We start from the raw sequence: 16,132 nt of genomic DNA, 5'->3' as shown, positions 1-16,132 counted from the left end.
TGACACTAAAGATAGACATGCCCTCTGTAGGTCTAAAGCTTTAGCTTCACATTTGTACTTTAGAATTTTGAGAATACAGTGTTCCGAACTCAGCTTAATAAGTAGGAAGAGTGAATTACATACAAAGTTGCAGAGTTTGATTTCCAGATTAGATGCTGACAATGAGTCGTCTCACGACGAATCACTGGATTCCGAGAGTACCGCCGTTGACTACACTGGTGAGAAAAATGTGGCCAAGTGGAAGTTAAATTTCAACGGACAGGGTGATCCGCGCAGTTTCATCGAACGCGTTGAGGAATATAAAAGATCTTATGGCGTTTCAGATGGAAAATTATTTGTTTCTGCATTTCATCTTTTTACAGGCCGAGCATTGTTATGGTACAGAGGCAACAAATGTCAAGTTTCGTCTTGGTCAGAATTGAAAACTTTATTTTTAGAGGAATTTGATGCAGTAGATTATGACTACAGGTTGCTAGGTGAAATTCGAGCAAGAACACAAGGCTCTGAAGAACCTGTGTCTATCTATTTCGCTGTAATGTTTTGCATGTTTTCAAGGTTGTCAACACCACTTTCCGAAGAACAAAAGTTACAAATTTTATTACATAATATTCGCCCTTTTTACTCAGAACAATTAGCTCTTGTTGACATTAAGTCTGTCGCAATGTTGAAGGAAAAGTGTCGCAAACTAGAGGCTGCGAGGCAGCGTTCCGCCTTATTTTCTGAGCCTACTAACAGTAAGGCAACTTTAAGTTCAGAGTTTGCTTACAAACAAGTGACAAAACAGATAAACACACTTTCAGTCACACCTGCACCTAAGGTTGATACAAGTAAAGGCACTGATTTTACGAAAACAAATAAACAACTATGTTACAAGTGCGGCAAGGGTAACCATTCCTTTAAATTTTGCAGGACAGTCCCGAAATTTATTAGATGTTTTTCGTGTGGACGTCAGAACTTTACAGTAAAGACATGTCCAAGTTGTAGTAAAAAGGCGATTAGTAAACCCGCTCCGGACAAAAATTCAAAAAACTAATTAGTAAGAACTGTGCAGAGACACAAGTAAAGAACTTGGTCATTAACAACAAAACATCCCTTTTACCTGACACAGTTCTGTATTCAGTGGATAAACGAGACTTTAGGCCACATTTAAAGGTTTTTGTTGACGGTTTTGAGATTACAGGTTTACTAGATTCCGGTGCTTGCGCGTCAATTTTGGGTAACCAGGCGCACAAGGTTTTTTTGAGATTCGGTTATAAACTGCATAGCAGTATTGATACCACATTTTCAGTGGCAAATGGAGACAAACTTGATTGCATGGGTTATATGTTTATTCCGATTACTTATAATTCCGTAACTCACATAATAAAATTTTTTGTAGTACCCTCTATAATAGCGGATGTCATTTTTGGTTGTGACTTTTGGAAAACATTTCAGTTAGCCCCTGGAATTTTTGATAATTTAGAATTAATTAAGGCACCTTCTCAATTTTACAATATTTGTGCGATTGATAATAAACAAATTTATACCATCACTTCTTTTGAAAACTTATCATCTCAACAGAAAGAATTAGCCCAGTCTGTAGTAAATAAATTTTTAGATATTTCTTCAACGAAAATTGGATTGGGTAGAACAAAATTAATTGAACATGTTATTGACACCGGTGATGCCTTGCCAATAAAAATAAAACAATATCCACTTTCTCCCGAAAAGAAGGAAGCTTTAAGTAAAGAGTTAGATAAGATGCTGGAAATGGACGTAGTTACTCCGAGTGAAAGCCCTTGGAATAACCCAGCAATCTTAGTGAAAAAGGCAAATGGAGACTGGAGATTTTGCCTAGATTGCAGGAAATTAAATTCAGTGACAAAGGGGGATTCATACTCAATACAATTCCACAAATTCTAGATAGCTTGAAAGAGGCAAGGTTTTTATCATCGATTGATTTAAGTTCAAGTTTCTGGCAAATTCCGTTAGCTAACGACTCTCAGGAAAAAACCAGTTTTACAGTTCCTGGTAGAGGGTTATTCAAATTTAAAGTCATGCCGTTTGGCCTATGCGGTGCACCAGCACGACAGCAGAGGTTAATGGACCAGTTATTTAATCAAAATTTTTGTAGTGATATTGAAAATGGAATAGTATTTTGTTATATAGATGATATTGTTATTTGTTCTGCTGATTTTGAAACCCATTTAATTTTATTAAACAGAGTTCTGGATAAACTAAAAATGGCTCAACTATCCATAAATTTTGATAAATGTAATTTTTTTAGAAACTCTTTGAAATATTTAGGGTATATAGTGGATGAATTTGGTTTACGCACAGATCCTGGAAAAGTTGCCGCAGTTTTGAACTTTCCGACCCCAAAAACTGCACAGGAGGTAAAGATTTTCCTAGGCACTTGTTCTTGGTACAGGCGCTTTATTAGGAATTTTTCAACCATCGCTGCACCACTCAATAGACTAACGAGTAAAGGAAAGAACGCACCTAAATTTGAGTGGAGCGAACAGGCAGAGGTAGCATTTAATACATTGAAGAATGCGTTGGTAACCGCACCTGTTCTTGCGGTACCGAACTTTGAAAAACCATTCAAAATACATTGTGATGCTTCTGCATATGGTGTTGGCGGTATGCTAACGCAAGAAACCGATGGTTGCGATCATCCCATTGCGTATGTCAGTAGGAGCCTAAATAAAAACGAAAGGAATTACAGCGCGACGGAACGCGAGGCTCTAGCTGTGATTTTTGCAGTGGAGAAATTTCAGGCTTATTTTGGTTCCAAGCCAGTCACAATTATCACAGACCATGCATCCCTAAAGTGGTTCTTAAATTTAGAAAATCCCTCAGGACGACTCGCCAGATGGGGTTGTAGATTATCACAGTATAATTTTGTTATCGAACATAGGAAGGGTTGTGATAATGTAGTTCCGGATACCTTGTCGAGACTCATACACGTAGATGTAGTTGGTGATCGTAATGATAACTCTAGTCAACAAGTTTTGGTAGATGACTGGTATGACAAAACATTTAATGGCTGTAAAATCAATCCAGCAAATTTTCCGAATTTTTGTATTTTGAACGATAAACTATATCGTTACAGTAAATGTAAATACCAGCTTCTCAGTGAGTTCGACTGGAAAGAGGTAGTCCACAAGAACGACATCCTTAGCATTATGCAACAAAACCATGCAGATGCAACTGCAGGTCATTTTGGTGTGTTCAAAACTCATCGCAGATTATCCCTCAGATATTTTTGGCGTGGTATGTATAAGGACGTGGTTGAGTACGTTAAGAATTGTGATACTTGCTCTGCGTATAAACACACGACATCAGCCACTCCAGGTCTGCTAGGGAAGCCTAAAGTCTGCGAGAGACCTTTTCAGGTCATTTCGGCTGATTTAGTCGGACCTTTGCCTAGGTCTAAATCAGGATTTACATTTCTTTTTGTGGTGACGTGTTGTTTTTCGAAATATACAATGTTGTTTCCGTTACGGCGTGCCACAGGTGCCGCTGTTGTTAAAGCGCTAGAGAATTTTGTATTTTTGAACCATAGTGTTCCAGAGACTGTGATTGTGGACAATGGGTCCCAATTTACAGGATCTGAATTCCGTAATCTCATTAAGCGTTATAATATTCCGAAATTACACTACACACCACTGTACACTCCGCAAGTTAACCTTGTTGAGAGGTACAATAAGGTTGTTATGACTGCTGTAGCCGCTTTTGTGAAAGATAACCACAGGTCCTGGGACGAAAACCTGTACAAGGTCCAGTTCGCCATAAACAGTGCGGTTAATGAATCCACTGGATTCTCCCCGTTCTTCCTTGTCCACGCTAGAGAACCGGTTTTAAATGGTTCCTTCTATAAGGACACGGATAAGGAGTACGAGGCCGGAATTCCAAGGGAGGAATACGCAGGAAAGTTTGGATCTTTGGAGGACATATTTGGTCAGGTTAGGAGAAATTTGTTTCAGGCTCATGCAGAGTATGCAACGCATTACAACTTAAGGCGTAGGTCTGCAAGCTATTCTGTTGGGGATATAGTGTGGAAAAAGACCTATCCACAAAGCGACGCTACAAATTTTTTCGCAGCTAAGCTAGCACCTAAGTATGAAAAGTGCAGGGTTGTCAAGGTTTTGTCACCTTTGGTTTATGAACTAGTTAGAGTAGCTGACAACCACCCAATAGGCACTTGGCATATTAAGGATATTAAGAAGTAGATATTTGCCATTACTTAGTTTGGTCTAAACTGTTTGAATATTTAAGTTATCAATATTCAATTAGGAATTTGTATGAGTGTAGTGATGTTCTGAGTTAACAGTTACATTACCATGGTTCAGTTGAGGAGGAATGTAGTGGATGTATGTAGGGATGAATATGTGATGATTGGAATGCTTGTGGTAGACCAACCGGTTGAGAAAGTAAAAATGCAAATATCGTACTTTGGGGATAACGAAAAGGGGGGGTTTTGTGTTTTGTTTTCGTTTTCCTTCTAGATAATGGATCATTTCTGTTATTTTTTCCGATTCTGTTCCGAGATCTATTTTCTAGGAGAGTTATTTCGTTTTTTTTTCTCATATTCCGATTTTGATTCGGTTTTATTTTTCCGAATGGGATAGAGAACGGTTGCCATATCAGATGGACCCGTTCACAACCAGATTTTCCGTATTTGTTGAGTAACAAATATTAAGATGGTAGTTTAAAAGAGTGAACCACCGTAGGCCTAGACGCATTCTATCAGTCAGCTGAAGAATGATGCCAAGATGTTTCCACTCAAGTGTCTTAGACACCATGAAGTTTTTTTTGTATATATTCTTTTTAGAAGTTAGGGTTGTGTAGTTAAGTATAATGTATAAAACCTTACACTGTTTTCAGTATATTTATTTTGTTAGACAATTTTCCTTGTTAGTAGTAGATGTGCGTTCACGCGTAACTTCTGTGTTTTTTTTGTTTGTTTGTTTCAGGCAAATTGTTAGTAGTTGTTGGATGACGCTGAGGGCAGCGTGGTTCAACCTGTTGAACCTTTTCGTAGGAGGGGAAGTATTGTGACGTTGTAAATTTTGAACTACTAATTAGCGTTTCGCTTTTAATTAAAATCTATTTTGTTCAAAGTATGTTGGTGCCACCTAGCATCAAGGTGCAGAACTACGCGTGGGTCGATGTTCAGAGTTCATTCGAGCCACAATAGATGGCGTTTGCTTCGTTGTCAATTGTCGTATAAATAAAACAAAATAATTAAATAAAACCATAATATCATTTGTTTATTGTTAAGTCATTAACAAAACGGTTCTTATAATATATCCTTAGGTTCCGCAAATATTCAAAAATGAATTGGCTTTATGATCAAACTAACTGAGAGCGGCGACACTCGGGTTGCGTCTGGCAACACCGATTGATGAGATTTAGAATTTTCCTGGAGTCAACATGTGAAGACGAATTTCTTTCGTTCCAGGAAAATCTCATTCCTTTTCGCCCATGGCTTCGCCTGGAAAAATACAATAGTTCTAAATGTAGTCATCCTAACGTATTTCCATGTTTCATCAGTTATGGTGAGTGAAAAATCAAGTAATGTGGATTCGACAAAATGGCGGTTTGGTTAGAGAAAATCCTAATTTTATGATTTCATTCCAGTTCCAGTTATTTTATCTTCCCAAATAAATGAGGAAAATGGGTTGTGGGTGGACTTCTGAAAACCATTGGTGGCCAGGAGTTCAATAGGTGAGTTGTGTTTGATCGGGAAAATTCCACGTGTCGAAATTTTCACACAGCACAAATTATAATCTTGTTTTTCTTTGTTACAGGGTTTACGATTTTACGTTTTTTACGTTTACGTTTTACGTTTAGCTTCAGTTTTCCGTTTAGTTTCCGTTTTTAGTTTTCGGTTTTCGTATTTATTTCTTTTGCACATTCACGTTGGCAACTTAATTTCTATGGATAAGACTTGGTGAAAATCTTTGAATGAAACATTTCGGTTGTGAAGAATCAAATAAATTGAGTTTTGGATCTTGGCCGATGCCGTCCAGCTACCTTGCAGTCTTCGCACCTACAAGTAAGCAAATGTTTGTATCCTGCAACAGTTTAGTGAACCTTCTTAGTGTATGTGTACAGTAAGAACCCTGTCTTTACTACTGAGCTTTTATTTTGAAACAATTTTATGAATTTTACTGTGTCATTGTCTATTCCATGCCAATGGCATCTTAAATTTAAAACATAGATTTATGTACTATCTACCTAAGGCATTCTAATGTATCTAAATTAAGTCTTGGCATTAAGCTAGAATAACTAAGCATTATTAGCCATCATTCTGTATTAAGCGACCCCGGTAAAAGTTACATTAAAAACAATTTTGCCTAACATCTAGCAAATTTCATTTATAACACCTCATATGCATTACAAGGGAGTCGACGGCTAGCTTCTATTCTTTACGAGGTAGATAGATCAAGTAAAGTAAATTAAAATTATTTTTTTTCCTCTAATCTTTGTAAGGTGGTAGATTATTCCGTATCCGGGTATATTTCTATTCCGACACAATTTACCACCCTTACAAGGTCGAGGCATCGGGGTAGGGACACCCCGCACATCCGCACAGCCCCCGCGATAACCCGGTGGGAGATAGCGCAGGTGACGTGCAGGTGTGCGGGGCGTCTCCCCGCCTCGTACCCCGATTGCTATCTCGAATTGTCACGTAAGTTTAGTTTTCGTAAAGATTCACTTCTATTGCGTGTGAACTACACTGCACGCAAGGTTTTCTTGTTATGTTCATTGTTTTGCATATAGCATTAAAAATAATCTAGAAATTATTAAAATAATATCTTACCCTAAATCCAAGTTTTACTGAATAGTAAGATTGTCTTGTCTGAGCTTACCTGTAAAAAAAAAACAGAGATATTTAGTCATTCAGTTTGTGACAAAATTACAACACTTTTTATACTATGTAGTAGGTATATACTAGGTTCGTATTGGAGTGTCCAAGTAGATTGGTCAAAAATATGTATTTGTTTAGAAGACAACAGTAGTTGTTACAAATTACAATACTCTACAAAAAGGGTTGTATCGACTTTTGGCATTGGATAGGTTTTTCATAGGACTTTTTTTGTAATGTTTACTTTATTAGTGAGTTTAACCATTTTTGGGAGGATAGGTGCTATGAGCTTAACACTAAATAAATATCATTTAAATTAATAGCATAATGATCGAGAAGTCTATATAATATCTAATAGTTTATGATAAATAAATAAACACTCGTGCGGATCCATTTCTGTTATTTTATGATTCTTGTGACAAATATGGATATGGATAATAATTTAAGTTCATGTTCCGAGTTTTGCACAAAAATCTCCGCCAAGCATCATTATAGTATCAAACTAAATATGGCATTTTTATATACTGCCATATTTCACTTGGGAACATTTTATATTTATCACTGTTCAAAACCGAAGAAGCACTTAACGACTATTTGAATAGGGTTGTGAACAGTGTTTTAATCTATTTTATTCTAATGCAATTCTTTATTTCATAAAATGATAAAAGAGGCTGTCATTTGGCACCTCTACATTTATCATTAGGTACTTTAATAAATAAATAAATAAAAGAATTTTCAAAATCGGTCCAGGCGTCTTCGAGTAGTCGGGGAACATACATAAAAAATATTCCGACGAATTGAGAACCTCCTCCTTTTTTGAAGTCGGTTAATAAAAGAAAATCTTTTTTGATAAGTTTTTAGAACAAAATAAACTATACTGAGGTTGTTTAAACCAACGGATTTGATCCTGAAATTGTTCTAAGACTGTCAATATTTTCAATACATATTTCCTAGTAACATAATAAACGCGCAAGTGTCTGTGTCACTCTGTCTATCTGTCAGTTTGTTACCTTTTCACGGCCCACCCGTTTAACTAATTTTAACTTTTGGTAGAGATATAGCCGCACGAGTAATAGCTACGGAGCTAGGCTACTTTTATTCCGAAAAATCAAAGAGTTTTAATGGAATTTTTAATTTTTTTTTAACCTAAATCCACACACACAAAGTTACGAGCATCATATTATAGTTTTCAATAAAATCTGTGGTGAAGGTACATACGATGTTTGATTTATGAAGGAAGCTGTACGAATTTTAATATATTTTTTTTTTATTTTTTTTTTATTTTTTTACAGCGTAAATACATAATTATTATTTAAATTTAAATCTTGTTATAACAGAAGGCCAAAAGAGATTACTTAAAATTATAATTAAAACTATTTTTAACAGAATAGATTTAGAATAAATGTAGGTATATACAATAATAAAATTACAACAGTGTGTGTGTATGCTTGTGTGTGTGTATGCGTGTATGCTTTTGTGTGTGTGAGTGTGTGCGTGTGTGTATGTGTATATCACAAGGAAAGAGTCTGCAAGATAAAATGAAAAAAGTTTTATTATGTCTCGAGTCGACATGGTGTAGCTGAGAAAATAAGGTGCGGAGTGGATATAAAAAATACACTTTTCCTTATCCACCCTTTTCCTTTGTATCTACTTCTTAGCGATCGCTGAAAATATTGTAATTTGTACGGTTTCGTTCTTATTAAAAGTTACTAAGCAAAACGCTCTAACCGACTTTAAAATAAAGAATGGGAAGTATTATTTAGTACTAGAAAAAACATCTGCTTAGACAGAATACGATATAGTTAACACCTAAAATATCCAAATTAAATAGCAATAATTAGTCATAATATTGTTAGCGTGTAGGTAACATATGACGGGCGGGGTTGACATGAAGTTTCATTATTCGTAGCGAAAGTAAAACCCACATATTTTAAAAACAAAACAAATTAATGTAAAAAGTATCTGATTGCATATTTAAAACACAGTTTTCCTACATTCGCCCTTAAATTTTTATGGTAATTAAAAAGCAGTGGTGTATACATATTAAATGGGACCTGGTCAATATTATGTATATTTTAGTGAAAACTTTCACTGAGAACCGAACTGACAAGAAATAATATCTGTACACCATCAGGGTGATTATGATCAAGTGTGAGCCTATAATGAATTAAAATAAATTGACAACCCTACTCATCGCATAACGAATTCACACTTAATTAATATCCTACCAATAAAATTACTCTTATTCGGTTTCGTTTGAAGAATGAGCTACTAAAGATCCATTGCAGTAATCCTATGCGGTAGTGTTTTAAAAATCAGCCTTATGTCAAAAGATTACAGATCGTTTTTGAACAATAACGTCAATTTTAATTGGTGACACAATAACTAATCGGTCAATGACGCAACTAAAACGATGGAGCACCCTTATTACGAAATAGTTCGCCTTCAAATACAATTATTATCTCCATACTAATATTACACATGTGCATCAGTCTGTCTGTCTGATAGTTTTTCACAGCCCATCCGTTAAACAATTTTGACGAAATTTGGTGCACTTTGTATGATTTGTATCCCAGGGACGGACGTAGGCTAAAAACGGACGTGCCCTGGAAAATCAAAGAGTTCCCACGAAATTTTAAAACCTAAATCCCTCCGATGAATTCGTTGGCATCATTTAGTAGGTATAGCTACGACTGTAAATTTAGAGAAAACTTTCTACTCATGTTGTCTATTAGGTATAGTTTGAATTTCTATTAATTAATTCATTTTATTTTGGACCAAAGCCATAAAGCCATAATTAAAGCCAGCTAGACATAAACACAGAATGAACGTGCGCAAAGAAGAAAAAAACAACCGCTGAGTGTCTTGCTGTTTCTTCTCGGAAGGAACTTAGGAAGGGGATTCTGAACCAGTGCTAGCTCACTTGACGATTCAAAAGAACTTTTAAAATAAATTTTATCTACATATATCTTTCTTATCTATTTCTATACAGGTGTGTATCCTAACTTCTTTTTATATAGGTGTGTATTCTAACTAAAACCTTTTATTCTAGTCAATGTCGCGTAGCCTGCGACTCAATTCATCAAGCCAAACAACTACGCAAAGTTATTCAATGCTAATTCCTATTAGTCCCGAATACACTTTATTCTGTATACCACAATATACACAAAGCACGTGCGACGAGTGGGCAGATTGGAAAAATGTTTGATTCTTGACGTTCGACGTATTATGATGTAAGCAACTTCAATCAAACGTTGGCTTTAGCATAAAACGTTTTATAGACCTCGCGATGCGATTGAATTCAATTAGGTGGTGGCATTGATACAAGATTAAATAAATATTTATTAACTAAGTAAATGATATCTTTCGCAAGAGTTTTTTTTATTGATATAAGTATCTTCCAACATCATACTCGAAAGATAGTTTTGCTTCATTCTTCGGAAAAATTCTTCGATAAAAATCCCTATTCTCTACTCGTTAAGATTGATTTATATCGTTAAATTACTGTTACCTTTTAAATGTATCTTAAAAAATATTTAGTTCTCTTTTGACTATTCCAAGGATAAGCAATCGAATCAAAATTATTCAAATTTTAACGAGTAACAGAAAACATAAATAGTGTCTTAAACTATCCTAAAGATTAGTTTATTGTATTTTTTTCTTTACTATTTTGTACACAAACATCACTTTCACGGGACGTTCACAATTTTTTTTACCTGTACTGAAGAGCGCTGTGAGACAGGCGAGGTTGGACTCTTCGGCGACGTCGGCTCCGCTCTATGCTCCGCCAGCACCCTGTGTTCATGTTTCGTCCCTACCACAGAGTTCTTAACCTTCTCCATCCTCGCTTGGATAGCTTTCCTTGAAATCACCTTAGTTTTCTCATCCTTGGTACCACCATCCGCTAACTTCCTCATTAATCTTGCTGTAGCAGCAACTGAATTATGCTGTTGTGTGTCGGAGTTTGTTCGAGATAATCTAGTAGCCGGTCTAGTTGCCGGAGCAGCGGCTCCTGTACTACTTCTAGTAGTTTCATTTCTATTAAATGGTACTGAATCGTGTTCTGTATCAGAATCGGCTGGTAAGTAACCACCACCTCCTACGGATGACACCCCAGTCCGTAGTAAATTCTCATGTTCAGCATAACGGACCCTTTCGTCAACTTTGACAGTTCCGTTTTGCGCTCTTTCTAATCCTCGTTCCATTTCACCTATTTGTCTTTCTAGTTTACGTAAAACATCGTCTGATGGAGGTGCTGGACCATTATCATCAGGAGGTTCTGCTTGGAATGATTTTAAATGTATGGGATGTGCTCTGTTCAGTTCTAGTTTTTTAGGAGCTATACCGGATGCTGTGACCGCGTATTCGGCTCTAGGAGTCTGTGGTGTCCTTTCCAACATTGATAAGGAAACTGGTGAAGGTGGTGGCGCTCCATTAACGGTCGCCGATGGATCTGGAGCGGGCGACACTCTAGGCGCTCGGAAACTCTTCCGCATAAAATCCTCGCGAGTCAATTTCCTCTCCATTTTGGATTTTACAATTCCCATTCGCTTGTTATCAGTTTTTTATCACACTACACACTGTATCACGATTGACTACATTTATCCGAGAGTTTCATAGCGACGATATAAATCTGAAACACGTATCAATATGACCAATGAGCTACTTCGACGTAATTGGAGTGACACCTAGTTCGATACAGTATTCAAACAGATTAAAGATAAAATTAACACGACTAATGAATATTAAAAATTGGTGCAAAACGTGCGGCACACAAATCTATTTAAAAAAAAATAAGAGACTACTTTCGACATTAACAAAAGAACTATTATGAAACACAATCTAACAAAACAACACAAAATATTTAAACAACTGTTGTCCAAGAAACCTGACGTCATTTCAACGAAAAATCTAAAGTTCCAGTGACGTAAATGCCGCGATATTAATCATTATTAGTATCGAATCGATAACATGTTAGACACCAATCGCCTAAACACCACATTAGATATCTATCATTTAGATATTAAAAAGGAAAAAAGAATCATTATTCCAGTTGGTTGGAAATATTTAATTAAGCAGGAAATTCGACACGACCGTTGCGTAAGAAGCAAAGCTAATCAGACGAAGGCATAAAAAGTGAAAAGACAAGTCGACTGTAACTAAACGTAATTCGATAAGAATCGGCCGCTTTAACAAACAGTCGCAGAGATAAGAAAATAATATTATACTGTGCAATCAAATCGGTTACCTACATCATTATTATAATAATGGAGGTAATAGAGATAAGTATAGCTGACGTCCTTACTTTCAAATTGAAGTAACACAATAAATAAAGTTTTCGTAAAATTGTACGATTTAGTCAAAAGATACTATCATCCGGCTATCATCAAAATGATGATAGCCTGCTGCTAAAATATAAAAGTATTTTTTATAGATTTAATTAGACTACTAGACGACATTGACAAATAGCACAAATTGTAACAGCTTATAATATACATTCATTAATTAGTCAGTAGGGGTTGGAATATTACAAAATAACTTAATGAAGTGGTTCGTTTTCCTCGTACAAAAAAAATACGTACGTACGTATCAAGTAGGACATGAAAAAATTTAAGAGAACCTTGAAACGAATTTTTGAATAATCAATTAAACTAACTGCATGACGAATATTCAAGAGATACTAAAGAAGTAACACAAGAATTAATTCCAAGATCGCGAAAAGGAGTCACTAGAAGAGTAACTCCATAATGGGTTATTCCGTATTCACTATCGAATAAATATCTCAACCGATTAAAATAATTTTATTTATTTTCTTAACTCAACCGAAATGTATTCCTTACTCATTCAAGAGCAAAGATTGCGAGAATACTGAGCGATGATGTTGACATGACAAAATAACGCTTAAAGATTTCTTTTACTGCGAGACTGGACGACAATCATGCCTAATAAAATGCAATGATGGAGCACGCTTGCCTAGAAGATGCCTATTCACTATTATAAGATGCCTTGAAAATATTTGGGTTATACGTGGCAGAAAACACGGAGGCCAGAAGGGTATTCCACACCTTAGCCGATCGTATCAGAAACGTTGAGCAAAAACGTTTCGAACGAGTAGATTGAATGTCAACCACATAAGACTGCCAACTGTCAACGTTCACGGTTTCTCGGAATCTATTCGAATCTATTAATTCATGATGCATGACGAGTTCTAGACTACTTCAACAGCGAAACGAAAAAGAATCCTCGGCATGCAGTCGAAGCGAGAGCGCCAGCTAGCACTGCATCTGTAAAGAGAGAGACAAACAATATTGTTAATAATATACGAATGGCAGCAAACCGTTTACCGTACCCCATAGCGGCACACAAAGCTGTTGCGGCAGACACACCTGAAATAGATAACACCGACACCCAGACACTTGTATCAACAGACGAACACAAAGCGAGATACGTAACACGTAATGACAACACAACACGATTTCCAATAATCATTTCCTCATTTTGAAAACATTTCGCAACCCGTTGAGCTATGACGGTTACTTGAGTTCTCCTACGGATCTCCTCATTTCTGATTTGATCATGTAGAGAAACTCCAAGCATAGCTCTCTCCATCGTCTGCTGAGTGACTCTGAGCTTTTTTATGAGGCCCATAGTTAGCGACCATGTTTCGGATCCATTATTTAATAGGTATTATATTAGAAAAGTTGGGTCTTGAAATATTATTATTCTTGTAAGGCTGATTTTTCGATCGCCATATAATCACACTTTATCATTAAAAATGTTAGGGAATGATTATGAATAACGAAGCCTCCATAACTAAACTTTTATAATAAAATTCCATCTGCAATTATTATTTCACGTAGAAGGTGATAAGGTCGCCCTTTATTTTTTTAAATGTATCCTGTGTTCTAACCCTCTGTAATTTTGTGAACAATAAGTTGGTTTAAAATAAATTAAATTAAGGAACATACAATAACAGACGCGGTTTTATTAAAACGTCGATTTGTGATATGAATTAGAGGTCGATTCGCTGTAAATTCTGTAGGATTCCGTAGGAGTAGTTTAATAAATTAGGAAATATATAACCTGGACTCAACATTTGCTTGGCTACAGTGCTTTGATTTTGTGACAGTCTGCTTACGACAGACTCCGGGTTATAACGGTAGGCGGACGACACCTACACTTTAGTACCAGCTAAAACATTCTCCGTAACATAAATTATAATAACGCTTATCAGAGATTTTTGGGCAACAATATTAATTAATCAAGCCCTTGTCAGGCCTGTGATACAAAGAGGATCACGTCATAATGTGATCCTCTTTGTATTGCGAGCATTCCTGAAGCATAATATCATAGTAGGTGCCTAATGTATTTGGGCACCTACAGTCCGCGGCCAAAAGTGATGAACATCGATCTTTAGAAGGAGACAGCAGATTTGTAGAGCACTGTCTCGGTTATTGAAACCGACAAAGCGTCATATGGGTATGAGTGACAGAGACAACGCTCTACAAAGATGAAATGTCATTCTAAAGACCGATGTTCATCACTTTCGGACGCGTACTGTACCATAATATTATATAAGATGAGTATTACACTACACAATTTAAAAATGTTATGGGCAGGTTATGGGTCATAAAATTAACATAAACACGTCAAGTCATATTAAAGCTATCTACTGATAATAATAAACTAAGCACGTTTTTGCTATATTGCCATTCCTATTTAGTATTTATTTTGTCAAGATTTCATCTTTAAACCTCGGGAGTACAACTTTAGAGAAGAAAATTATAATCTCAATCAAGTCATAGACATACATAAGGATTATGATAACAACCACATTATTATACTTTACCATTAGGAAATAATTTGATCTAATTCTAATTAAGATCTACCTACCTGCCAAATTTCATGATTCTAGGTCAACGGGAAGTACCCTGTAGGTTTCTTGACAGACCGACAGACAGACAGACAGACAACACAGTGATCCTATAAGGGTTCCGTTTTTCCTTTTGAGGTAGGGAACCCTAAAAATATCAAGAGTAACTTAGGTAACGAGTGCGAGTATCCGTGGGAAGTGTTCGTCACAAATCGGCCGCGATGTTTAAGTCAAAGCTGGACCTTGATGCCTTGCGACAGATGGCGAGCGGCATGACTCACCCGGCTCTGGCTTCGCCGTCAAGCAACGCGCCAGTTAACCACCAAGTTACAATATCGCGAATTACTTAATACGTCAAGTTTATAATTACAACTCGCTTGTCTGAGGTTTTTTGCGCTTCAAATGTTGTAATTTTTTCCTATTGTGTATGTAACCTATTGTGATTCGTATATATTATGTCTACTTGCTGTCTAAAATTTAATAATGACTATAGTATGTGTATTTTTTCGGTAAGATTGTTATTTGTCAAAAAATGCAATTTGTGACAAATAAAAACGTTGCTAAGTAACTTATCGACCACCATCAGACTACAGATAGGATTCATTATTTATTTATTTTCGGCCGTAAATTGAAGAGAAGTTTTTTCAATTATTCTATTATTTACTAGCTAATGCCCGCGACTTCGTCCGCGTGGACTACACAAATTTCAAACCCCTATTTCACCCCTTAGGGGTTTAATTTTCAAAAATCCTCTCTAAGCGGATGCTTACGTCATAATAGATATATTTGCATGCCAAATCAGCCCGATCCGTCCAGTAGTTTGAGCTATGCGTTGATAGATCAGTCAGTCAGTCAGTCAGTCAGTCACCTTTTTCTTTTGTATATTTAGATTTCAAATTATTTCTCAAAATACGCTGAGCAGATTTCATTTAAACACATGCAAGATAATAAAATATAATACAGATACAAATATGTAAATTTATAAATTACAATTATAAATATAAAAATTAAACCTAGAGACAAAATAGGTATGTAAATAACTCGTACAATTATGATTAAAAGTGAAAACAGTTATGAAAAAAATAAAAATATGCAAATTCATGAAGACGAATGAAATTTTTAAAAAGTTTTCGAATCTACAGTTTTGATCCATCTAACAAGTTCACTCTGTTACAAGCAGTGGCGTGCAGCTCATAGAGGCATAAACGCACCCTCATTGTAATAAGTCAATGCTTATTTTTCATTTTAACCTGCCGTAAAATAAGTTCATACCTAAATGCCTACCCTGGCTTGAACTCCTGTGCACGCCACTGGTTACAAGGCCGTATAATTAAGCGGAATATGTTATAGTAATTAATATACGAATATATATAGAGAGCTCTAATACGACATTATCCATGACG

General features: G+C 36.0%; 1 protein-coding gene across 30 annotated transcripts in view; it reads right to left on the bottom strand.

Annotated features, from left to right (window-relative positions):
* The window catches only part of LOC117993850 (serine/threonine-protein kinase MARK2-like), a 249,498-nt gene that overhangs the window by 82,801 nt on the left and 150,565 nt on the right, over window positions 1–16,132 (bottom strand). For 25 of the 30 annotated variants that reach the window (XR_011238172.1, XM_069507091.1, XM_069507092.1 and 22 more), the window contains one exon: window positions 10,573–11,489. The exons of the other annotated variants lie outside the window; for them this stretch is intronic. Coding sequence is in view for 24 of the 25 variants with exons in the window: in XM_069507091.1 (XP_069363192.1) it covers window positions 10,573–11,403 (831 nt within the window). In the remaining variant the exon portion in view is untranslated. Of the gene's footprint in view, window positions 1–10,572; window positions 11,490–16,132 lie in introns of those variants that run through there. 30 annotated transcript variants of the gene reach the window in all.

The sequence above is a fragment of the Maniola hyperantus genome, chromosome 25 (assembly GCF_902806685.2).
Source record: "Maniola hyperantus chromosome 25, iAphHyp1.2, whole genome shotgun sequence".
NCBI lineage: Eukaryota > Metazoa > Arthropoda > Insecta > Lepidoptera > Nymphalidae > Maniola > Maniola hyperantus.
This window is presented reverse-complemented; position numbering and strand designations above follow the sequence as displayed.